Source organism: Halichoerus grypus, chromosome 14 (genome assembly GCF_964656455.1).
Source record: "Halichoerus grypus chromosome 14, mHalGry1.hap1.1, whole genome shotgun sequence".
NCBI classification, from domain to species: Eukaryota; Metazoa; Chordata; class Mammalia; order Carnivora; family Phocidae; genus Halichoerus; species Halichoerus grypus.
The window spans coordinates 92390943-92416332 of record NC_135725.1 but is presented as its reverse complement, the minus strand read 5'-3'; the positions used below and the strand labels follow the sequence as shown (position 1 = coordinate 92416332).

Sequence of the window (25390 nt, the reverse complement as noted above, 5' to 3'; positions counted from 1 at the left end):
TCGGGTATTTATGGTCTTTATTTTTCATATCAGTAATTACCTTTTATGGCCCCAGCTGTAAGCCGCGGCCTGTGCCTCTGATCCCGGGCGGAGCAGAGAACCCGCACCCCCCACCCCCCTCCGCTCCTCCTCCACACACAGCAAGATGCGTCCGCCTTGCACAAGGGCTTGGGGAGATCGGGGTTTGTGGTTAAGATTCTCACATTGGAGCACGAGGACAATTATGTGTAGCTTTTATTTGGCCCCCAGGATTCTTACTGCATTATCCGTATTTCCTTTAATTTGTGGGATTTCTAGTAAATGGGCTTAAAAATAGGTCTGGGCGTGATGCCAGGCAGATGCGGGCAGCAGGCTCTCTGTGTCTCCTCTGAAGGCAGAGTGGGGCAACCCCTGTGTCACTTGGGCCGTGCCTCCCACAGGTCCCCCGAGGTAGTCCCGCCGCCGCACCCAGGAGGAGCAGGGCCGTGCCAGCCCAGGTGCCCTGCTCCTGGACGAGAAGCCAGGCTGGGTCTTGGCTGCAGCTGGGGGCCAGGACCAGGGCTGGGCCGGGGTGTGTGCTGCTCAGGAAGGCAGGGCTGGGGGCATTTGGGGTCTGGGTGAGGGGTGGTGCCTGCCGGGCCAGGTGGAGGCTTGAGCACCTCTGCGCTCACTGGCTGAGCTTTGCCGGGGGGCCCCTGGTGTACCAGCTGCAACCTGGCCCACGGGGGCCCTGAGATCTATCAGTGCCACCTGCTGGGGTCCCAGATGCCCCTTTGATGCCCACCTTGAGGTGGGCACTGTATTGGGCCCTAAACAGCTGGCGTGGCCTCTATCCTCTCTCCTTGACCGAGACCCTCCTGTTCTCTAGGCTCCTGTGCTGTGTCTCCTTGCAGACAGGAGGACTGGCCCCAGACAGCAGAACTGAAGCCCACCCAGATCTCTCCTGCCTGTGCAGGGCTGGAGCGTCCTCCGGGCTCAGAAGACCCACCATCCCATCCTTGTGGCCCTTAAGTGGCTTGGTGCTCTGTCCAGGATTCCATCCCCAGAGTGGGGCGTCATCCCAGAGGGTCGGGATGTTTGGTTCTGCACTACCGTGTGAGCTGAGCAGGCCGGGGGGGGGGGGGGGCAGGCAGAGTGTTCAGAGGGTTAAACGTGGAGACAGCCCCCACCCATGGGGTAGACCCTCATGGACCATGGGGGCGGCCTCTGTGAGCCGGGTGGCTGCGTCAGGTGGGCAGCTGAGTGTCCTTGGGCAGGGAAGGAGGCACATGCTGGAAACCCCTTAGGGAGAAGGTGAGACAGGCTGGCTGGCCCTGGGGGACTGGGGCGCATCCCTGGGCTTCTGCGGGCATCTCCCCACCCCATGCTTGTCTCTGACTTTAGGGCCAACAAGGCTGAGGTTGGCCAGGGAGTGGCTGGGGACCCTGCTGCCCAGCCCCAGGCCAGGTGGGCCACCATCACCAGCAGCCTGCTTGCCTGGAGCTCCGAGGTGGGGTCTGCTGCGTCGTGGCCCCCGTCTCTGCGTAATTGGCCCCCCCCTCCAGTGGCTGATTTAGTATTTCTTTGTCGGTCTGATTTACATTAGGTTTTTAAGCATAATTAGAAATGCAGCGGAGCTTTGTGTCTTACCTCGACTATTTATGGCACGAAATGCAGATGAGGAAGGGCTATGAATATTAACGGGCGGGGGTGTGTGGCGGAGTCGCTGTGGGTAAGGCGTTGGTGACCGGCACAGGGCAGCGTCCGCCTCCTGCCCGCCCCGCCGGGGACCCCCCACCTGGCCCCCAGGTGCTCCGGGACCCCCCCTACCCCCACCACGGACCCTCAGCAGGGGAGAGTGCCATGTGGGCTGAGGAGAGGGTCCAGCTCCATGGGGCCTGGCCAGCTCAGTCTGGGCAGCCCCCGAGTGCCCCCCGAGCCAGGGGTGCAAGGGGGGGTACCTCACGTCAGCTGATAAGGGAGGAGGAGGCCCGTCTGCTTGTGCGTGGAGCTGGCTTTTTAAGTTATTAAACTATGCCCGAGGGAGACACTCTTCAAGCTTACGTTATTTAAATTACAAATACGGGTGAGGGAGATTGTCGGCTCTGTTCAAAACACTGCTTCACATTCTTTGGAAGCCTTCTGGAACTGTTCTGTGGCTCCTGTGTGAGGACTTGCTGGGTCCGCAGGGCTCCCGGCTCCTCCTCCGAGTGATCCTTCACGCCGTGTTTGTCTGTCCCCAGCCCCACGCCCACGCTAAAGTCAGAATATTTGAGGGAAGGGTCGGAGGCTGGCATGTCGGTGGCAGGCGGTCGTGCTCGGTGGGCGGCAGCACGTGGGCTCGGCTGGGCCACACCGGCCACGGGACTGGACCCTTGTCAGAGCCTGCTCCGTGGGACGCCTGCCCAGATGCAGGACCTCCTGTCCCGTCCGATGGGTGTCTTCCCAGCCCGACCCAGCCCCCTGGCCCGGCAGCGTGGCTCTGATGGCCGTTGGTGGCCTGCCCGGTGCCCTGGGTCCTTGGGCGTGTGCTGGTCTCTGAGGACCAGCCCTGTGTCTGTGGCGCTCTCCTTGGGGCGGCGAGGGGGAAGGCTTGATAAGCACATGTTTGAATTTGCAGATTCTGGCTTGCTGCCCTTTTCTGTTTGGGGAAAAAAAAAGGTTCCAGGCAAACGTGTGTTAGTGGAGTTAAAACCGGCTCTGAGGCTTGATGCCGGTCCAGGCTGTGGTCTGGGGTGGAGGCTGCCAGGTGCCTGGAGCGCGGTGAGCCAGGGTGGAAGTTTCCGGGGGCCTGTGTGCCCCTTCCCCTGGGGGTCTCCTCTGCCGCCGAGCTCTGGGGGCCCCTCCCTCTCTTGACAAAGAAGCTTGCGCTGGCTGGGTGCTGACGCGGGATGCTGGGGAGGGGGCAGGTCCCGGCCCCCAGGCCTCTGCAGGGGCACGCTGTGGGTGCCGTGGTCTCCTCGTCCTCACCCACCCGGAGAGCAGGGGCTGGGACGCAGGCGCACGGTAGGGGTGGGGGCTGCACGTTGGGGACTTGGTGGAGGGGCTCCTGGCAGCAGAGACCCCACCCTGGAGCCCTGCTTCTGCTCACCCTGGCCCTTCAGGGGTGACTGGCCCTTCCATTAGCAGCGAGGCCGTGGCTGCTCGGCCTTGTTTTAGGATGTATTAAAAGTTTAATGCAGACCTGAGGACCAAGCTGGTTGGTGCCTCGCCCGGCGCCCGGGGGACCTGGCCCGCTCTGAGCGGCCCGGGCCCCCGTGCTGAGAACGGCTCCTCTACCCCAGGGAAGGGCCCGCCTCCCTCCCTGACCCCCTCAGGGGAGCAGAGCCAGAGCATTAACTGGGGTTGGGGATGGAAGTGAGCTTCTGCTCCCCATAACTGGAGCCTGCCCTGTCCCAGGTCCAAAGGGAGCCTCCCTCCCCGCCGACCCCTCCTCACCCTCTCTCAGCAGCCCTGACGGCTCACTGTGTGCATGCTGACTCACAGGATACCTCGCCTCCCTCCGGGCCCCGGACCCCCGAGCACCTTGACTTTTAGGGGGTGTCCCTGTGGCCAGGCTGGCTTCTCCCAGGCTGGTGGGGGCAGCCCCCAGGATGGGCTTCGGCCTCCGGGCAGGGGAGGCAGGGAGGCAGAAGGGGCTCCTCTTTTCCTGGTGCGCCTGCCTCCCTCCCTGCCTGCCGCGGTGAACTAGCTGTGTGTTTGCTCAGGCCCGGGCTTCTTATTAGATTGGAAAAATTAAATCCTGCACAGTAATTGTATTTAATTTCAGTTACCTCGCCTCTCCTTCCCTTGCTGGTGGTGACCCTGCAGAAGTTAAACGCTGCATTCCTCTGCCAAAGGAGGCTCCTTGGGATCTGGGGGTGGGGGTTGGGCGGGTACGGGAGAATGAGGAGTGGCGGGGCTGGGGTCCTGGCAGGGCTTCTGAGGACGTCTGGCCGGGACCTGCAGACCTTGGAGCCGTGTCTGGGTGGGGTCCTGGGAAGGAGGCCCCTCCTCTTGGACTGCCCATCCTTCTCTGGTCCTCTGGGCCCCGAAGGGAAGTCCTTGGTGTGCTCCTGGTACCTGTGAGAGCCCAGTGTGGCCGGCCGTGGCCTGGCCGCACCCCGAGAATCCGTGCCCCACTTGCATGCTGCCTAGGCCCTTGGGCCCTGTGTGGGTGCATGTCTGCAGCTCTTGGGGCCAGTACTCCCACCCCCTTGTCATGGCGCCCCTTCCCTCATCCACCTGCAGGCAGCGCTGCCCTGGGGGGGCTGGGAGGAGCTTTGGTTGACAACCCGTAACCCCAGGTCCTAGATCCCGGCTCTCCCTGAGGGAGGAGTCTGCAGAGGAGATGCTCCCCCCCCCCCCAACACACTATATACTCATGTTTTCTCATTCTGGGGGAGGTCTTGGAGTCTGTTTGGGGTGGGGGCCCCCTGAGGCTGGCGCAGCTACAGGGGCTGGACTCTGGCTTTGGGGTTTCCCAAAGTGGGTTCCATTCTGAAGGGCATTATGAGGGGGGAGGGTTCTGTGGTGCAGTGGCTTTGAGGATGGCCAGAATGAATGGAGAGATCTCTGATAGTCCTCCTGGCTCTTCAGAACCTTCCAGACGCCACTGGGCCGGCGACTGTTGCTGTGGGGTGGGGGGAACCAAAGGGTGTTGTTCGGGAAGCCGGGAGATGGGGAAACCGAGGCATAGAAGGGGAAAGGTGTTCTTGTGGGGCTGGGCCCTGCCACACAGGGAAAGGTGAGGGGGTGTCCCCGCTGCCCTCAGCCCGCTCAGGTCCTGGGGCCCTCCTGTCTGGCCACCGTGCGAGGGTCGGCCCGAGGCCTGTCCTATTTTCATGGCTCTGGGCACGTAAACCAAGCTTTTATTTTATTCTTTCCTCCTGAAGTCCAGCTTTGTTCGCGTCCCGGCCAAGGCTTCTAAGAAAGCAATCTAACCCCCCCACCCCACCCCTGGGCTGCCAGGGGCTGGGCTGTGGGGCAGCAGCTCCTCCCGTGCAGGTGGCTTGAGGACACGGGCAGCAGCCCGGCTGTCCCCTCTCCCCGGGGACCAGACGGCCTCATCACCTAACAGGGGAATAATGGTCCCTCTCTGGGCGCTCAGCCTGGCCTGCAACCCTGGGGCGCAGGGGCTGGCCGAGACGGGCGGGGGAGGGGGGCGGAGGGAGACACCCACCTGACCACTGCCTCCCGTGCAGGTCACAGCAGGTAGGCGTCCTCGTGGTGCCGTTTACCAAGGCATCGTGCCAGGCTTGAGCCAAGTGCCTGATGAATGCCATTGCCCTCGACCCTGCGGTGACCATCCAGGGTTAACCCGACCCCCCTTGACAGATGAGCATCCCAGATGTGGTGCCACCTGCCTGAGGCCACAGGACGTGGACACAAAGTAGTCGGGGCGGGGCTGGCATGGGGTGGGGGGACGCGTTGGCCTGCTGGGACCCAGGATTCCGACCCAGCCGACCAGGCAGGGCCTGCTTTCTGAAGGGACGGGCTCTGAGGGCCTCATGCTGTCCCCTGCTCTCAGTTTGGGACCTGGCCACTGCCCTGCCCAGCCCCAGGCAGTTGGGGCCCTCTGGGAACTGGGCCCGGTGCAGCGTTGCTGGCCTCTGCCCACCCCCGCCAGCCTGGGTCACCCCCTCTCAGCACCAGAGCCCTCGTCTGGCCCAGGGGAGCCTGCCTGGCTTTCTGGGAGACTCCTGGCAGTAGGTGCTGTGGGTCTGTGAAGGGGCCATTTGGGGGCCCCTCTCCAATGCACTGTCACTGGCCAGCACAGCCCCACTCTTGCGGCCCTCCCTGTCGTGCCCAGCATTTGCCTAAATGCCCAGCAGACATTGGGCAGACCCACCCTGCCCTTGTTCAGCTCGTGGCACCTGGCAGGCTTCTCGGAGGAGGTGACAAAGAGGCAGAGTCCTGAAGTTGGCAGGTCTGTCCCAGGGAGTGCAGGCTGTGCGTACTGGGGCCCGGGCGCCGAGTCCTACACCCAGGCCAAGGTTGGCCCTGCCCTCCCCAGCACAGTTCCACCAGGCTTTGGCCTCTGTTTCCCCATTTCGCCCTGCCTGTGGCCTGGTCTGCCTGCCTTTGTGGCTGCGTGGCATGTGGGGGCTGTGTCCCCTGCCCCCACCCCAAGGCTTCAGCTCCCTCATCTTGAGGCCATTGGGCTTCTCCTGCGCCCCAAGAAAAGGAGACCATCCCCAGTCTGAGGGCCTGACGGGGCTCCTGGGGGGGGCTTCCCTGGGTCGGTCTTTCTGGGTCTGGATAAAGGTGAGCTGGCAAGGCTGCCCCCCCTCCCGGGGCTGTGCGGGCGCAGGCACCCACGTGGCTGCCCCCTCGGAGCTGCTGCTCAGGGCAGCCGAATGGCCGTCCCCCAGGCGATGGCTGACCGTGGCCCCAGGACCTTCCTAAGGGCATTGGGACCTGGCTGTGAGGGGCGTGTGGCCTGAAGCCCATCTGCCCGCTGGACTTGCTTCATGCTTCTGGAGGTGGGGGAGGGCTGAGGTCTGGCCTCGTGAAGCTGCTCACCCTGCTCACCGGGGCTCCCCCGGCCGGCCCCTGCATCCTCAGAGCAGCGAGCGGGGACCAGTTCTGTCAACCTGCACCCAGAGGGCTTGTCACCCCCCAGGGTAGTCCTCAGCCCCCTGCAGGCGGTGCAGAGCTGCCCCTGGAGGAGTCCCTGCCGCCGGCCGCCGGGCGCTTCCCTACACCTGGGTTTCTTCCTGCTCCGTTCCTTCCGCAGTGTTTTATCTGCTCTCGGAAGCCGAGCCGCCGTGTGAATGGGGAGGTGCCAGATGGCCCTTTCTTTCTGTGGATGCCACTTGCCGGTGGGAGGGCTGCTGCCTGGCCCCCCCCAGGCCCTCCCCGCTCCAGCCACCAGGGTTAGTTGTCAGGGTGGTGGCCCACCTGTGCGGGGGGGGGGCTGCAGGGCACCAGACCTCCGACCCTGCCAGTCTCGACCCCCTGCCTCTCTGCAGGTGTCTGAGGTCTTCCCAGGGCCACAGTTGGTGGCAAGAGGGGAAACCGAGGCTGGGCAGGCCACAGGCAGTGTGAGCCTGGAACAGGACAGGCAACGTGCGCAGCACAGCCTCCCTCCCGAGAGAGGCCCGGGGCGGTGGGATGCGGTGGGATGCGGTGGGCCCCGTGCGGCAGCCTGGCCTCCTTCCTCCCGTCACCATCACGGGTGGTGACTTTGCTGCCCGCCTGTGGGGATGGGTCCATCGGGGCTGCTGGTTACGTCCACCCGGGCCTGGCCCAGCTGCACGCACAAAGTTGTTCTTGACAAGACCCGCGTCGGGGGTTGGGGGACAGGGTGACTTCCCTGGGCAAGTGGGATGGGGTGCGGGGCTGTACTAGTCGGGCCTGACTGCTCCGGGGACCCAGGGAGAAGTGTGGACGGGGAATGGGGCGCTGCGGGGCGCTGCGGGGCCCTGGGCCTCCTCTCCCACTTCTTTTTCTTCACCCCCTTTCTCATCTTCTCATGCTTCTTTTCTCATCACCCCTCCTGCCCCCCACTCCTGGGCTCCCCACTCTCATGTAGCTCTTACCCTGTCTGCCCTGCCCCCTCATCCCCCATACCCTCTTGTCCCCCTTATCCCCCTGTCCCCTCATCTCCTTGTCCACCCCCGTCTCTTTCCATCCTCCTTGTCCCCCATTTCCCCAACCCCCATACCCGCCATCCCCCTTACCCCCCCTACGCCCACCATCCCCTTTGTCCTTCCCACCCCATCCTCCTGCCCCTTGCTCCCCTTGTCCCCTCCCATCCCCCTTGTCCCCATCTCCCTGCTCCCCTTGTGCCCCAGTCCCCTCCCATCCCCCTTGTCCCCATCCCCCTGTCCCCTGCTCCCCTTGTCCCCCCAGTCCCCTCTCCTCCCCCTTGTCCCCCATCCCCGTCCCCTGCCCTTGTCCCCTCTTCTCCCGTCCCTCCACCCCCTTGTTCCCCTACCCAACTTGTCCCCCATCCCCTTGTCCCCCGTCCCCTTATCCTCCTGTCCGCCTTTTCCCCCACCCTCTTGATCCCCCAGCCCCTTCCCCCGTGCCCCCCTGTGTCCTGGCCCCCCGCCCGCCCTGGAGGAGTTGGGTGGCCCTGCCAGCCCTGCAGACTGTTTGGAATAGTTTAAATGCTTTGACGCTCGGGCTCTACGGGATGGCAGAGCGGCAGTTTACTGGGTAATTCACATGCAGAGCTGCACCATAAATCTCGGGCACTCAGTTGCCGTGGCATCACGGAGCGTTTCCCCACGTACAGTACAGTATTTCTGCCATCTTTGTTTGCATTGCGGTGAGTCATCAAAGTCTGTCTTGTACCAACACCCGGAGCCGTGCATTCCTCTGGCACCGGCACTCCACTGTTTTTAAAGCTGGGGCTGGAGCTGGCATTTACTTGGGCTCCGAAATCAAAGGCGGCTATTCATTCCCGAGAGCTGCCTGAATGTCCGTCTGCATCCGGCCTCTTCATTTAGATGCTGTGCGCTGCCCCGGAGAGCCGGGCTGGGTGCAGCTGAGCTGCGGCCGCCGAGCCCAGCGCGGAGACTCTCTGCCCTCCTCCTCCTCCTCCTCCTCCTCCTCCTCCTCCTCCTCTCCCCCCGGCTCCTCGCGCCCTCCCCACCCCAAGGGCTCGCGCTCCGTTTGCTGCATTCCCGGAGCAGCCGGCGAGCCTGCCCCTGCCAGGCTGAGCGGGCAGTGCCGGGCCACCGGCGGCAGCCGCCAAAGGTAGGTCTCCCCTGCGGGCCGGTGCCACGGCCGGCCCGGCAACTTCTCCGCAGCGGGGGCACTGCGGGCCCTCCCCCAGCGGCCACCCATCTGCCCAACTCCTGTCGCCGGGGTCCAGGCGCTCCGCCCTCCCTCCGCCCTCCCTCCCCGGCCACCCGGCGCCTCTGCGGCCGCCTGCACTTTCCTCCCGCGGGACAGAGCAGCCCTTTGTGCGGGCGCCGCTGTGCGGAGTTGGGCCGGCGCCTTCTCCGCCCGGCTGTCCCCAGCCCCCACCCCTCTGTGAACCGGGCATCAGATCAACCTCGCTGGAGCTCCGTCCCCCAGCCCCTAGGGCGCCCGGCGGCGGCAGAGGGAGCGGCATCCCAAGCCCTTGCCGGTCCCCCCCCCCCCCCCCCCCCGTCTCCCCCTGACCCCTTTAGTCACCTGGGCTGGGACCGAGCCAGCAGGGATTGGCCAGTGTGGGGAGGGCGGGCAAGTGGGGCTGCGCCAGGCTCCCAGCTGCTGGTCCGGGCCGGGTCCCTGCTGGTGGCCTGGGGAGCCCGTCCCAGGGGGAGGGGCAGTGGGGGGGGCGCCTGACTTCGAGCTTCCGCTAACTCAGCTCACTGCCCTGGGCGCCCCCACCCCTGGCCCTCCTCTTCAGCCACTGGGGCGGGACTCCCCCCGTGTGGGCCCTCCGTGCAGCTAGTGCTATGAGGGAAAAGAAGAAAACAAACCAGAAACCAAAAGACCCCCTTGCAAGACCCGCTCGCTCGCTCTGGGTTCCAGCCCCCTCAGGGGAAGGGCTGGGAGGGGCTCCTTTGCTGCTAACTTTTTCTTGGGGAGAAGAGTTTGCAGACACGGCCCGCCACCCTCACCCCTCCCAGCCGCCGCCACCCTCACCCCTGGCAGCCGCCGCGGGTGGCGGTGCCCTGTTCCGTGTTCTGTCCTCTGTCCTCTGTCCTCCCCATCCTCCCAGAGTGCAGGCCTCCGTTTCTGTTCCCCGCGTCTGCTAAGACGGGGCGTCCCTGCCCGAGGGCTCCGGCGCTCTCCTGGGGGTGGGCTCTGGGAGCTGCACGAGGTGTGGGGGGCATGCCCCTGGCTGGAATGCGGCTGTGCAGCTCTGAGCCCAGCAGGGTCCCGCCGCCCGCCATGAGGAGCTTGGCCCCAGGACCTCCCCTGGGCCCCTCGGCTGGAGGGGATCCTGCTGGAGGGCGGGGGGGGGGGGGGGCATCGCGGGGGGGGCACCGCATGGAGGAGGGGTGGAGGAGGGCACGGGCGCGCTGGGGCAGAGCGCATTTGCACGTCCTTGGTGGTGGGCCCTGGCGTCTGGGGGCCTGACCAGGTGTCCCCGTGCCCTCTCTCCCCACAGATGTGCCCCCTTCGGGCGCTCCCGCGCTGAGTCTGAGGCCCGCCCTCTAGCGCCTGCCCGCCATGTCGCAGATGCTGCACATCGAGATCCCCAACTTCGGGAACACTGTGCTCGGCTGCCTCAATGAGCAGCGCCTGCTGGGCCTCTACTGTGATGTGTCCATCGTGGTCAAAGGCCAGGCTTTCAAGGCCCACCGGGCCGTCCTGGCCGCCAGCAGCCTGTACTTCCGCGACCTGTTCAGCGGCAACAGTAAGAGCGCCTTCGAGCTGCCGGGCACCGTGCCGCCCGCCTGCTTCCAGCAGATCCTGTCCTTCTGCTACACGGGCAGGCTGACCATGGCGGCCAGCGAGCAGCTCGTGGTCATGTACACGGCCGGCTTCCTGCAGATCCAGCACATCGTGGAGCGCGGCACAGACCTCATGTTCAAGGTGAGCTCGCCCCACTGTGACTCGCAGACCGCCATGATCGAGGACGCCAGCTCTGAGCCCCAGAGCCCCTGCACCCAGCTGCAGCCGGCCGCCCCCGCAGCCCCCCCCTACGTCGTGTCCCCCTCCGTGCCCATCCCACTGCTGACCCGTGTGAAGCATGAAGCCATGGAGCTGCCGCCGGCCGCCGGCCCGGGCCTGGCCCCCAAGCGCCCACTGGAGACGGGGCCCCGGGATGGCACAGCGGTGGCGGGCGCCACGGTGGCGGGCGCAGCCCCTCTCAAGCTGCCCCGGGTCTCCTACTACGGGGTGCCCAGCCTGGCCACCCTCATCCCCAGCATCCAGCAGGTGCCCTACTCCCAGGGGGAGCGGACCAGTCCGGGGGCCAGCAGCCTGCCCACCACCGACAGCCCCACGTCTTACCACAACGAGGAGGACGAGGAGGATGACGAGGCCTACGACACCATGGTGGAGGAGCAGTACGGCCAGATGTACATCAAGGCCACCGGCAGCTACGCAGGTAACGCGCGGTGGGGGCTGGCCCCGTGCCCCAACCGCGCCACCCGCCAGTGCGTGTGGGCGCGCCTCCAGGCCCCGTGGGTACCGAGGTGAGCCTGACCTCGGCCCCGTGGCACTGGCAGCCTGGCCGTGGCCGCTCGGGGAGGCCGCTGTGCCAGGGAGTGCAGGGGACGGTCCCCAACCTAGGCTCGCTGAGCTAGAGGGGCAGGGCCTTGGCTGAGGACCGGACACTTAACTCTGGGTGAAACCCGCCCCGGGAGGCTGCAGCCTGTGGGACGGGGCCCGCTCTTGCACGGGTCACAGAGGACACTGAGGGCCTCAGTGGCCCAGGGACCTGCCCGAGGGCTCACAGGGTAGTGTGTGACCCACCTGCTCAAGACCTTAGTGACCCGGTGTGGCCCAGTCTGCCTGACCTTTGACCTCAGCCCTTCCCTGTGACTGTCAGTGAGGCCAGAGACTCCCCTGTACCTGGCTCACGTGCTGCCACCTCCCTGGGTCCAGCACTGAGGGACAGGCCGGAAAGTGCTTGTTGAACTGAATGAGCTGCCCCCCGTTATTTGTGGGGGGTCCCCCACTGGGGGCCTGCACACCCGAGATGCCCCCACTTAACATGGTGTTACGGATCGCATCCCAGGCCCTGGAGACCATTCAGGGTCTGCTAGGTAGAGGGTCCAGTAGTTGGGGCCCCAGATCGGGTGTCCACCTGCCGTCCGTATTCCCCGAAAACTGGCTGTGCGCCTGGGCCCGCTGCCTGCTCATTTGCATGCAGGGCCCGTGCCCAGTGCATTGGCTCTGGACACATGGTGCTAGCGGGAAGTGACGTCCCAGAACTGGGGCCCCGAGGGGCAGTGTGGTGACTCTTTCCTCCCCTCTGTTCCCCTATGTCCTGGTGCCCTGATGGGGCAGATGCTGCCCCCCCATCTACTCCTCCACCTCTAGGCCGGTACTGGTCGATCTGACCAGCTGGGGCCCTTGGGGTGGCCACTTCCCCGCGAGCAGCCAAGGACTGGATGGTGTGGCCAAGCCGGGGGGCACAGGGAGGCTCTGCCTGGGGCGCCCGCCTGCCCTCCTCAGGGGCTGTGAGGGAATGATTTTTACCTAGAGCTCATTATTTGAATGTACGTGGTCATATTGAGTGACTTCCACAGGACACGAGCATGAAGACCACGTTGATCTGGACTTGGTTCTTCTTGGAGTGGCAGAGGGAAGGGCTTGGTGTCCTGATACCAGGAAACCTGTAGGCTCTGGCTCGGCCCTTCAGGGGGAGCCTCTGGGAACGTGCCCTGTGGGGTTTCCTCTGCCCACTGCTGACGGCCACCTTGGGACCCGGGGAAGGGCCATGTGGAGCCCCAGACCCGGCCCGAGGGAGCTGGAATCTGCCAAGGGTCCAGGGGCGGGGGCCGTCCACCAGTGGCCCACAGTGGGACACCGGAGCTGGGAGAGGACCCCAGCCTCCAGACGTCTCCATCCAATGTGGCCATGAGCCTTGGCAGGAGTGGGATGCTGAGAAATAGGACGAGGTGTTGGGATTGCTGGGTGCAGGTACAATGCCATAGCCCATCTGAGTACACCTGCCCGTCCAGCCGGACGAGTCTGGGGCCCTCTCCTCACCTGGACAGTGGCCTATCTGTCCTTGGGTTTCCAAGGAGCCAATGGGACAGTGGCCATGGGAACACCCGGGTAGGGGTTGGAGGCCGAGCTGCCCGGGGCTGCCCCTCTGCCTTGACCGTGACCCAGCTTTCTCACCAGCCCCCCACCCCGACCCCCCCAGCTCTCAGACAAGATGCCAGGGGCGCAGGCCTGGCCCAGGGCCGTGTGCCTGCAGGGGGTCACCCATCCATCAGTGCCCCTTACCCCCTTCTCCTGGGGGTGTTGGAGGGAGGATGGGAAATGGGAGAGGACAGTGGGCACGGGCGGGCAGGGCTTGGGGCCGGCTCGGGGTGCTACATTCTGGGTTTTCTCCTCGGTGAGACCATAAGTGGGGCAGGGAGGGGGGTGTGTGATTTCTTGGTTAAAATCTAGGTTATTGGCAGTGACGTCGCTGCCATCACTGGGCCCCGGGTGAGCTGGGAAGAGGGTTGTGGGGGAGGGGGCCGTGGGGGCAAACAGGCAGAGAGAGGGGCCTGCCCTCAGAGGCTGCCTGCCCGCCCGCCGGGCTCCCTCTGCACACTGGCTTGGCCAGGTTGGGGGACATCCTAACAGCCCCCCGGGCCGCTGAGCAGCCTGCTTGCCCCCAGTCTGGGGCCCGGACGCGGGTTGGGCAGGCCTGTCTTGGAGCTGGTGGAGTGTGTTCCAAGGTGCACCCCTGCCATATAAGTACACGTGGGAGTCCCTCCTTCCTGGCCTGTTTCCCCACCTGTCAAGGGAGAGGTGGGCCCGAGTGACCTTCAAGGGTCTTGGCCAGCACCGTCTGTGTAGGAAGGTGTGGGACGCCACAGGGGTGCCCCCATCTCCACCCTCCGTCTTGTGAAGGACCATTAGCAGCTCCTGTGTGGTGAGCCTCTTGTTTTGGAAATCAAGGAGTTAAACATGACAGATGAGGTTAGTTGACCGTCCCGGTGGTCCCACTGTGTTCCCACAGGGCCTCTGTCCCCATGTCTCCTGCACCTCCTCGTCCATCGTCCATTGGGCGGAGACACCGTAGCTGATTTATCTAGTCCCCGAGGACACTGGGGTTGTTTCTGATTTGTTGCTCTTAGGACTGAGTGACCAGGAAGGTGCTGAGTAGGGGCAGGGGGTGTCGATAGGGCGGGTCAGGCTCCCTCCCCTCTCTCCACAGCTCCTGGCTTGGGGCGGGGTCTCCTCGGGGGCTCAGGAGGCCCCTGCTCCAGGAGCGAGGCGCTGCCCCGTCAAGGTGGTGGGGGTTGGTGTTGGTTCAGGGGTGGGCGGGGCACAGAGGGCAAAGCAGTGTGGTGAGGGGTCTGCTCCCACGGGCCATGAGCAGTGGTGGCCCGGACGGGCAGACAGCAAACAAGACCTTGAACAAGTATTTAATCTTGGCCGGGGGTCGCCCTGAGGCAGGATGGGCTGCCCCTGGACCCCCGGGAGTGACGCTCAGGGCCAGGGAGAGTGAGCTGACTAAGGGTGTGGTGGGAGGGGGCTCGCTCTGCCGTCTCCGCAGGTGGGGTGAGGCTGGCCAGAGGGGCCACCTTCTGTGCCCCTGCCCCGCTGCCAGGGCTCCCGTGGCGCCTTCCGCTGCAGGCCCAGCCCCCCCTTGGTGTGGGCAAATGTTGCTCCTGCGGATGTCAGAGACAGAGGCACCCCGAGCCGGGCACTTCCACCTTCACCTGCTCCCAGGAGGGGACCCCTGTGGGCTGCTGTCCCGGGGTGTGCGGCGGCCGTGGGCGCCGTCCCGGGGTGTGCGGTGGCCCTGCCCCGTCTTGCTCCCGCTTCCCTCTGGGGGCCGGCCGGCTCCCCTGGGTCTGCCCATTGTCCCGACACCAGACACGGCATGGGGTCCTGGCACGCGGCAGCACATCTGTTCCGGGCTCCGCCTGCTGCGAGCAGAAGCTGCAGGTGGCCCCTGTGAGCTGCGGAAGGAGTGTGCGCGCTCTGCCGTGGACCAGGCCCTGTGCAGTGTCACCCATGAGCTCGGTGCTGTGTCGACCCGCAGCTGTCCACCCCTCCACCCCTCCCCTGCCTGTCGGGGGCCGCTCCCACCTGCAGCTCAGCTGCCGCTTGGGGCTCTCATAGAGAAGGGGAGAGGTGAGGTTTGTTCTGCGAATCCCAATCCCAAGCAGCTCTCACGGCTTCCCGGCCTGTCTGGGGGTGTCCACACTGCTGGAGCTCAGCCCCACCGCTGGGAGGGCCTGGGGAGCAGCAGGGGCCTTTTGTCCCTGGCCTGGCGAGGGGTGGGGCCCAAGCAGAGGCGGGGTGGGCTCCCTCCCTTTGAAGGCAGCACGAGGGAGGTGCCGGCCCTGGGGTGTTGGGAGGCCCGGCGGCACACTCCAGCTGCGGTTTGGGGCTTGTCCCCGAGAGCCTCTGGGGTGGCCTCCCTGGCTCCCCGGTCCTTAGTGTCTCCTGTCTCAGGTAGAGGACAAAGCGCGTTGTGCAACCTCACGCGTAACCCTCCACCCTGAGGACCCCGGGGTTCCTCCTACGGTTGTTACTGAGGTCTCACTTCTGTGCCTCCGGGAAATGGGTGTGAGAGGCCCCTGAGTCTGGACTGTGACAGCAGAGCACGGTCACCCGCCCGCCCCCCACAGCCTCCCAGCTGCCTTCTGGCCCTCGGGATGCGTTTGCCCGTTCTAGAACATCAGGTGAGCTGTTGTGCTCTACGAGCTCCCGCTTCTCTCGTCAGCAGAATGTGCGAGGGGCTCGTCTGTGCTGCGTGGGTCAGTCCCTCTGTTCCCTCCCCTGCTCTAGTGCTTAGTCAACCATTTCTACGCAGTAAACCAGGCCCGTTCCAAGGGTGATGAGGCGGGTGGTTGGAATCAGTCCACTACCACGGTCACAGTGGCACAAGATAGCAACAGTCTGCCTCCCGTACAGTGTCTCCCGGGTCCTCCCGCCCCCCCCCGGCCCCCGGCAGCCCCCCCCCCCGGCTTTCTGTCCCTGCCGCTTTGTCTTTTCTAGAATCTTTGCAAATGGCATCGTACTGAAAGGAGTCTTTCCTTTTTCTCGCCATGTTTTGCGATTCATGCATGTGGCGTTGGTCCTCAGTCGCCTTGGTCGCAGCTGTGGACGTGGCCCCCGGTGGCAGATGTGTGGGTGGCCTCTGGAGGGGGGCTGTGGTCATCGTGCGGCTGCGAACATCGGCGTGCCTGTGGGACCGCCAGGTCGCGTGAGGAGCGCGTGCGTCACGCCCCACTGCTGCAAGGTTCGCTGGTCTTCCGAGAGTTGTTTTGTCATGAATGATTTTATGGGTTTTCACTTTAATTTTGCAGACGTGCTGTGTCAGCTCACCTTCAGATGTTGAAGCTCGCGTGCACACCTGGGATAGCCCCCACGTGGTCGTCACGTGTTGCGGGTCTTGTATAGCGCTGGGTTCGATTAGCTACTGTTTGCTTATGGAATTCTGCATGTGTGTTCCTGGAGGTCAGGCTCCCGTGGCTTTCTCACAGCGTCTTGCGTGTCCGGGGAATGCAAACCTTCTGTTCCCTCCTTTCGTTTTTGAGAGTTTGTGTAGTAAGTTTGATGTTATTTCCTTCTCGTGTGTTTGATAGAATTCATTCGCTGGTGAAGCCACGTTGCATTTGGTTTCGTACTGTTGTTAATTGTGCAAGAGTTTTTAAGGGTAAATTCTGTTCCTTTAGATACAGAACGATTCGGATTCCTCTTCCGTCATGCTCCAGCTGTGGTGATGTGTGTCTCCTGGAGCTTCTGTTGCTCCCACGGCCGTGGCGCCTTGCGTCCTGGGGTTTGACCACGCTGGCGCCATACGTCCTACGGGCGCTTCTTACACATGGCACATGGTTGAGACTGCGGGTTCCTGCGGTCCCACGATCCGTCTTTTATCCGGAGGGCTTAGGGGCCTGATGCGGGGCTCGATCTCACGACCCTGAGATTGTGACCTGGGCCGAAATCAAGAGTCGAACGCTCAACCACCAGAGCCACCTGGGCGCCCCTCTGCCGGCACCTTTTGGGTTGACTTTTTCCTCCTTGGCCCCACTGTTGACCTCCTCTGTGCTTCGGTGGCCCGTGCCCTCAGACGCCTCCCCCTCGGCCCATCCACTTTCTCAGTGATGCCATCCTTGTGCCTCCAAGTGTTCCCGTCCCCTCTGGCCCCTCGTGCCGTGCGGTCACGTATTCCCCAGCTCGTGTGTGGCGGCCTCACCCGACGCCGTTTTTCGTACCAGAAACAGCCAACTATCTTGGTTCCGTTTTTAGTCCATTTTATTTTATTTTATTTTATTTATTTATTTATTTATTTATCTTTTTTTTTTTTTTAAAGATTTTATTTACTTATTTGACAGAGAGAGACACAGCAAGAGAGGGAACACAAGCAGGGGGAGTGGGAGAGGGAGAAGCAGGCTTTCAGCCGAGCAGGGAGCCCGATGTGGGGCTCGATCCCAGGACCCTGGGATCACGACCTGAGCTGAAGGCAGATGCTTAATGACTGAGCCACCCAGGTGCCCCTCTAGTCCATTTTAAAATCTAAGTCCAGGGGTGCCTGGGTGGCTCAGTCTTGAGCCGAAGCCTCTGACTCTTGATCTCAGGGTCGAGGGTTCACACCCTGTGTTGGGCTCCGTGCTGGGTCTGGAGCCTGCTTAAAAATAAATAAATAAGTACTTTAAGTCCATTTTGGCATCCGGCTTTCCATTTCACACCGACGCAGGCAGTCCTGTCCCTGCCTCTGCACGCCCTCATCTGGGCCCCGGGGACCCCGGCCCCCGCAGGTCTTGCCCCGCTGCTCTGCGTTCTCCTGTGGATGGATGTGCGCAGTCACAGCCCCGGGGGCCGGGCCGCTGGAGCCCCGTGTGCGTCGTGCAAGTGCGTGGCCACAGTGGTTGGTCTGCTCCTTCACCAGAGGGCATTTACGTGGCTTCCAGTCTTCAGTAGTGATGAGGGAGGCTGGTGCAAATGGGCGCATCCCCACGTTAGCCTGGCCTTGAGGTTTCCGTCCTACGGGGTGGATTCCCCTGCGGTAAGGTGGGCGTCACGTGGCGAGCATGCGTTTGACTTGTAAGACGTTGCCCGGCTCCTGTCGGAATTAGTTCTGTGGTCACACCACAGCCACGGTGTGCCGCGTTCCCGCCAGCACTTGGTTTTGTCTTATTTTAAAGCCGCTCCCGCCGGGCTGTGGTGGTGTTTCTCTGATGTCTGGTGATGTCGGATTTCTTCTGTGTATTCACCACCCATGTATCTTCCCGGGGCCTCTGCCTCTGAATCTCGGCCCTTCTTACTGGGTTGTTTGGATATCGAGAATGTTAGGTCCCTACAACAGTTGTGCGATCTTTATGTATTCCGGGCGAGGGCCTCTGTTGGGCGTGTGATTCAAGAACATTTTCTCCTGGACTGCTGTTTGTTCATTCCCTTGATAGAGTCTTTTTCATAAAACAGACATTTTTTGTGGCGCCTGGGTGGCTCGGTCGGTTAAGCATCTGCCTTCGGCTCAGGTCATGATCTCAGGGTCCTGGGATCGAGCCCCGCATCGGGCTCCCTGCTCAGTGGGGAGTCTGCTTCTCCCTCTCTGCCCTTCCCCCTGCTTGTGTTCTCTTTCTCTCTCAAATAAGTAAATAATCTTTGAAAAAATATGAAAAAAACCCCTTTGATATTTACCCACATGTTTATTTTGTGTAGATGTGAGTTTCCATCTGGTATCATTTTTTTCTGCTTGAAGAATTTCTTGTGACGTTTCTCATGGTCCTGGTGATGGACCAGCAGTGAATTCTGGAAACTTGCAGAAAGGTCTTGATAGCACCCTTTTCAGAGTCTGCCTCCGTGACGCGGGATGCACGTGCAGTGAAATCAACGTGCGTCCGCTGGGCGGGTGCCTCCTTCACCACGAGGGGTCTGCGCTGGAGTCCCACGCGATGCTTCTGTTGGCTCAAGGTGGACACCTCTCTCTCGGTTTCCTCCCGGGAAATCGCAGGCCTTCCCCGTGATTTTCTGTGCGTGCTGTGTCTTCCCAGGCTTCTCAGAGCCCTTGTGTAGTTTTCTGTGTGTTTATTCCGTGACGGTTTGTGGAGCTTTTTGGGGCACGTGCGTTTATGCCACTATTTCTCAGGTGACTTCATGCCCCTCTGCCCAGAGCCCCGATCACTTGTGCTTTGGTCCCTGAGATCGCTGAGGCTGCATTTGTTGAGTGAATACTTCCTATCACTGTTTCTCCACGATCACCCATCTTTTCGGCAGCTCTGTCTTGCTCTTCCCTTGGCCGCCCATGTCTCCCCTCATTGGGCTCCTTTGTACGTGACTGTAGCAGCCGTGGTCCATGGTCCTGTTACGTCGTCGGGGTAAAGCCTCTGCCCTCGCCCCGTCCTGTGTTCTTTCTTGACCTGTTTCTGCTGACTGGCTTTCCTCCTTTTCAGGGTCACCTTTCCGTGCCCATCAGGTGTCTAATTGTTGGTGGATACAGGACATCGCGAATGTTACCTTGTGGAGCTCCCGCAGTTTGTGGTCCCAGGCCCCTCGCGGTGGTGCCAGGCGGGACTCCGTAGCCGTGGCCGTGGCGGCCTGTGCGTCCCCGGAGCGTCCCCACTCTTGTGGGGTGAGCTGCCTGCCCTTCTCACTCTTCCGGTCCCGTGTGCGTGGCCTAGACATCCTGTCCCATCCTCCGCTTGCCTGCAATCCCTCTAGACACGAGAGGCTTACTCGCTTTTTTTCTTGATCAGTAGCAGTTTTTGTATTTTGTTTAAAGACCTTTCTTCTCCACATCCAGGTGATTGTGATGTTCTGTGTGTTCCTTAAAAAAAACCAAAAAGCACAAAAAACACAAAAACTTTGATTTGAAATCATTTTAAATGTACAGAAATGTTTCGATAAGTGCCCTCTGCTCAGCCTCACTCACGGGTCAGAACGTGCTCGGTTTGCTTTGCCGTCTCATTTCTCTTTATATGGAGAGGTTGTGGGATTTTTGAGACGCCTGAGAGCACGTTGCAGAAGTTAGGCCCATCTGCCGCCCGCTGCCAAGCATTTCTGGCAAACAAGGACATTCTCTTACGAAAACGCGGGAGCACGTTCAGCGCTCCGGAGGCCGGGCTGTGGTCCAGCGCTCCTCCCTAGCCACAGTCTGCGTCGGGGTCTCCCCGTTGTCCCCTCGCCGTCCTCCACAACCATGCTGTTTCCCCGATGCCGGGCTCAGGTCAGAAGCACACCGTGTATTTTGTGGCAATTCTCCGCCTCTCCTTAGTCTGGAACAGTTTCTCTCGCCCTTTATCCTTCATGACACTTCCCTTTCTCCAGAGCACGGTTCAGCTGTTTTGCAGAATGTCCCTCTGTTTGGGTTTGTCGGGTTTTGCCTGGTGATGGGGCTCGGGTCGTGCGTTTCGGCTGGAACTCCGAGGAAGCCACGCTGGGTCCCTCCTGGTGTGTCCTGTCAGGCGGCACCTGATACCGTGCGGCTGCTTGGTGGTGACGGGTGGCCCCTGCCAGCTAAACCCGCGCTTGTCCCTTCGCAAGAAGAGACTGTGCGTTACCCACCTTTCCCCCGGCAGTTTTAACGTCCAGCGAGGGTTCCTGCCAGTTGCGAAATGGTGATTTCTAGCTCCTAAACCCCCCGTGTTTGCTGGCGGTCTTCAGGCAAGGGCTTCCCCACATCCCCCACTCGCTCCTTCATTTATTGTTTATTTAGTGTTAAAATAGAGTTTTTAAAGCATCTTTCGTACTGTCTTGTTCCACGAATGTTCCAGGACCCAGCTGTTCTTCCTCCAGTGGGGAGTGGCACGTGCAGCCGCCGTCCAGGTGTGGCGTCTGCCTGTTGCTCCCGGGGCCGCGTTGACGGTTACGCCCTCCTGGCCGTCGGAGCTGGGATTTACAGATTTAAAAACCACGCGTTCAGGCCAGTGTCTCCAAGTCCAGTTCAGCCCCAGGGTCGTCCTGGCCTCCCCTCTCATGCCTGGTCTCCTCCTGACGGACAGGGTTCTGGCGCTCCCATTTCCGTAGGAAAGGCTTTTGTATCTGCAGTACGTCTGGGATTGGTTTTTTTTTTTTTAATGTGCTGCGATATGGGGCCCAATGCCGGCTTTTTCCCCACCTGACTCCCCAGTGGGCCTGCCACTGGCATCAGGGAGACCACCTCTTCCCGCACCATCGTGCCACAAGGTGTGTCCAGAGGTGTGTGCGGTGCGCGAGCCCCACCTGCGCCGTGCCGTGCCCCCGTACCCCCACCGTGAGCCCCCCGTGAGCCCTCCTGTGTGTCCCTGAGCCAGCACGTGCCGCCTGCATATCCGTGTGAGCTCCGTGTCTTTGGTTCTGTTCCTCACAGTTTCCCTGCCTGCCTCCTTTTTGCATTTTTTTTTTTTTTAAAGATTTTATTTATTTATTTATTTGAGAGAGAGAGAATGAGAGAGAGCATGAGAGGGAGGAGGGTCAGAGGGAGAAGCAGACTCCCCGCTGAGCAGGGAGCCCGATGCGGGACTCGATCCAGGGACTCCAGGATCATGACCTGAGCCGAAGGCAGTCGCTTAACCAACTGAGCCACCCAGGCGCCCTCCTTTTTGCATTTTTATACACATGCCTTTTAGAATCGTTCTGTCGATCGTCACGCACAAGTACCTGCCGGGACTTGGGTGGGGTTTTGTTGACTCCGTCCTCGTCCTCCATCAGGCCTGGGCTGCGCCGAGATCCCCACGGTGTTGGGTGTTTCCCTCCACTCATTTACATCTCTTTGGGGTTTTTCTTGGGACCGTCCTGTCGTTCTCTGCACGTCTGTTAGATTAATTCCTAGAAATTCATTTTTTGTTTGAATCTACATGGTATTTAAGTTTCTTCTTTTCGTTGGTTGTTGCTACTGTATAGAAACAAGTTGGATTTGTTATTTAAGGAAAAAGTCTGGGGGCGCCTGGGTGGCTCAGACGGTTAAGCATCTGCCTTCGGCTCAGGTCATGATCTCAGGGTCCTGGGATCGAGCCCCGCATCGGGCTCCCTGCTCAGCGGGGAGCTTGCTTCTCCCTCTGCCTCTACCTGCTGCTTCCTCTGCTTGTGCTCTCTCTCTCTGTGAAAAATAAAAAAAATTAAAAAAAATTAAAATTAAAAAAAAAAAAGTCTGGCCACAGCTCACTTGCCTATTCTGCTGGTTTGCCTGCAGATTCTTCGGGATCTCTCTGTGTGCAGCCGCGGTGTCTGCTGGCCCCGGGGTTTGTTTCTGTCCCTCACCGTGCCGCCTCCTCTCTGCCCGGCTGGACTGGCCCGGGCTTCTGTCTCATCTCCAAACTCGGGGAGAGCTTTCCATATTTTGTCTTTAAGGAGGGTATTCGCTCCAGGCCTTTGTGGCGCATGTTAGGAGATGAAGGACGTTCTTTTCCTAGGTTAAGAACGTTTGTTTGTTTTTTTTTCCATAAGTGTTGAATTTTAACAAAAGCCTTGTCTCTAAATATTGAAACGGTCGCATAGTTTTGCTCTTCTGCTCTTCTTTTCTGAACTATGGAGATTGCTCTTCTGAATATTCAAACAAGACAAAACCAGACACTCGTTCAGCCCAGTTGTGATTGAACCCCTGGATTCGGCTTCCTGGTTCCTCCCTCCCTGTTTTGGGTGACTGTTGTGAGATGTGAGGCCCTCCCCAGGGTCCGACTCCTGGAAGGGGCGTTGGGCAGAGGAGTGAGTGCAGGCGAATCGAGGGGAGCCGCCCGCTCTGATCAGAGCCTGGGCCGGGGGTCGCGGCCCGCACGCTCATCCTGACCTGCACCCTCGATGCTGGGAAGCCTGTTCGATGCGGTACAGCAGGGCATGCAGTGTGGACGGTGTAGACACCCCACGCCCACATCAGAACCAGGGCCAGGAGGCCACGGTCAGCGCTCCGCAGTCGGGTCAGGTTCGTGGGTGGCCACAGGTCACAGGGGGCGTGCCCTCTAATTCTCTGCCAGGTAGCAAGCATCTCACGCCTCTGTGTCAGGGTTCTCTCCCTTCTGAAATGAACTCAGAATTGTTTCCCGCTTGTTTATAATTTCTGTCTTTTCTGAGTCATCCGGAAAACTTGGCGCAAGATCAGCCGTTCCTGAGATGCTTGCTGTGACTGACAGCTGACGCTGCTGCCCCCACGTCCATCTGGAAGCTTCCGTAGACGCGTCGGCTGCATCCAGTTCTCTCACTGATCGGCGTGAGTTTGTCCCTAGCATCCCATTAAGGTCCTCTTGAGGTCTGTAGCCGGGGCAGCACGCCGTGCCCTGGGCAGACCCAGCCCCTCGTGTGGTCTGTGCGGCCCACGACCCAGGATGCCATTTATCTCTAAAGAAAAAAAAGCAAAATAAAGAAAGATATGCAGCCGACGTCACGTGCGGCCCAGACGGCCTCTTCATACTGAAACTTTGCCGACCTCTGTCCTGCAGGATCCTGCGCTGTGTCCTAAACCCTGTTAATTTATGCCCGTTCTCCTTTTTATTCTTTCAAAGAACCAACTTTGGAATTTTTTTTTTTTAATTTTATATCTTCATGTATGATTTCATTTCAGTTTGCTTCAGCTTTCTGAGTTCCACTAGCTGCTGTTTTCCTGGTGTTTAAGGCAAATCTTCACACGACTGACTTCTCAGACTTTTCAGACGTGTGCGCACAGGGCCGCGTGCTTCCTGGTCCGCGTCGCCACATTGTGTGCGGCGCATTTTCCTTGTCATTGGCGCAGAGTGCGTTCTCCTGTGTTCCTGAGCTGACCCGTGGGGTAGGCGGCGGGGGTGCGGTGCTCAGCTTCCAAACGCATCCTGGGTTTTCTGCTCATCTCTTTGTTACAACTTCCGGGTTCAGTGCCCCTGGCCATAGGGTGTTCAGAGCACCTGGTTGCTCTGGAGTCTGTTGAGAATCACGTTATGCCCCAGTGCATGTTCCATATGCACCGAAAAACATGATTGCGTCGTTCAGCTCGATGAACCGTACCAATAATTAAGGCACCTTGCACCCACCCTCCTTCAGATTTGTTTTCATCTCCCTGTTGAATTGGCCCTTTTACCACCCGGCATCTCCTTGGAAAATCGGCTGGGAGTGTCTGCGTGCTCTTTGGCTGGCGTGTCCTGTGGGTGCGGACGCCGTATGTCTGCGTGTGGCTTCCAGCTTATGTTGTCCTCTTGTTTCAGGTGGTCTCTTGGGTTTGGGTTTTTCAGCCAGGGTTCACAGACTTTAACTTCTTAGTCTTCTTTAGCACAGTCCGGTTACATTTCGTGCAATTACTGACAACTTTGGGTTTCCTCTCCCGTCTTACTGACGACTTCCCATGCGTCCCCGCTAATCCTCTGTGTTTCTCCGTTTTTCCTCTTTCTGGTTAATCAGTCATTTGATTCTGTTCCTTTCCCCTTTTTCTCTTACTGTAAGTTTGTGCGCTGCTCTCTCCAGGGTTAGGGATTTCAGCATCCATGCTGATGGACACTTCTCCTTCAGGGACCTGCAGGGCCTCCCGTCCGTGCTCTTAGTTCTGGGGATGTTTTCGGGGCCCCCAGCTCTTCTTGGCTGTGTCAGGGGTTGTGTTGAGACTTCTCCACATGGTTTTCTGGTGCTCTTACCCTCTCCCTCTTCACTGGGACCTCTCGGCCACGATGACTTCCCGTGCGCACTGCCGCGCCTCCTGGGCTCCCAGGACACGGGGTCGTGCTGTCCCCCACGTTCTGTGTCACTTGTCCTCTCTCTCATGACTCTCCTACTTCTGTTCCCTTTCTCTGCTTCAGTCTGGATTATCTTCCAGGTCGGAAATCTTGTTACCTGCTCTGTTTCATCTCCTCTGATACCGACCCCGTGTCCTGGGTCTGATTCTGGTTTTCTGGCGAAGTTCTCCATCGTGTCCCTACATTTCCTGCGCGTAGCGAGAACCATTGGTTCACGGTGGTGGCCGTTGTCCGGGACAGGTCATCAGTGGGTCTGATCCCATGTCTTTTTGTAAATTGCCTTTTTATCACTCATTTTCCCCATGTTCCTGGTAATTTCTTAGCGAGTGCTGGACAGTGTATGAAAACATCCGGGAGCTCCCACCAGCGCTATTCCGAAGACGGTCTGTTGGAGGCCTGGGCCTGGAACTGGCAGGGTGCTCGGCGCTGTTCCCGGGCCATGGCTGGTTCTGGGTCTCCGCGGAAGGCCTGGGGTTCCCCAGAGCGCCTCCTCCTGGCGGGCCCCGAAGTCTGATGTCTGTTTATCTCATACAAGGGCACCAAGTTCTTGATTTAACTTTTTTTTTAAAGATTTTATTTATTTGACAGAGAGAGACACAGCGAGAGAGGGAACACAAGCAGGGGGAATGGGAGAGGGAGAAGCAGGCTTCCCGCAGAGCAGGGAGCCCGATGTGGGGCTTGATCCCAGGACCCTGGGATCATGACCTGAGCCGAAGGCAGACGCTTAAAGACTGAGCCTTCAGGCGCCCCTTGATTTAACTTTTTTTTTAGTTTCTTGGTGATAGTTTTTCTGAATCTGGTCCTGCACACGTGCTGCTTAGTGGTGGAAGGAAGTTGAAGGAAAGCTGGGCAGTGGCCCCTCAAGTCTGCACACTCCAGGCCCAGTTCCCCTGCTGCCCGCTCAGCTCGGGGGCCCTGGCCCTAAAAGTCAAGCACCTTATTTTTGTGCAGCTTCTGGAGTTGATCTTGATGGGGGGGCCACTCCTTCATTGCCACATAGGCGTCTCTGGGGTACCTTACAAGTTACGTGCACTTGCTTTTGTATAGCTAACATATGTTCATCATCATAAACAGTACAAGAAGTCCGCACTAGGGAAGGCCATTCTCCCAGCCGTCCTCTGCCTCCCGCTGTCTCCCAGAGGCCTGGCGTCTTGGTGTCCTGTCTCCCTACAGAGCGCTTGCGTGCACTTTACCTAAACATGTTCCCAGGGCGCACAGAGCCCCGCTGGGTGTTCATGGTGACCAGTGTCACCGGGTGTCACAGG

At 60.8% G+C, this 25390-nt stretch overlaps 1 protein-coding gene across 4 annotated transcripts in view; it reads left to right on the top strand.

Annotated features, from left to right (window-relative positions):
• Positions 1-25390, top strand: part of NACC2 (NACC family member 2) — a 68505-nt gene that overhangs the window by 28184 nt on the left and 14931 nt on the right. The window contains exons 2-3 of one of the 4 annotated variants that reach the window (XM_078062013.1): positions 9995-10422; positions 10768-10939. In XM_078062013.1, coding sequence (XP_077918139.1) covers positions 10057-10422; positions 10768-10939 — 538 coding nt within the window. In that variant the 5' untranslated portion in view covers positions 9995-10056. Of the gene's footprint in view, positions 1-8518; positions 8647-9994; positions 10940-25390 lie in introns of those variants that run through there. The other 3 variants (XM_078062012.1, XM_036092124.2, XM_036092126.2) reach the window with 3 other exon arrangements.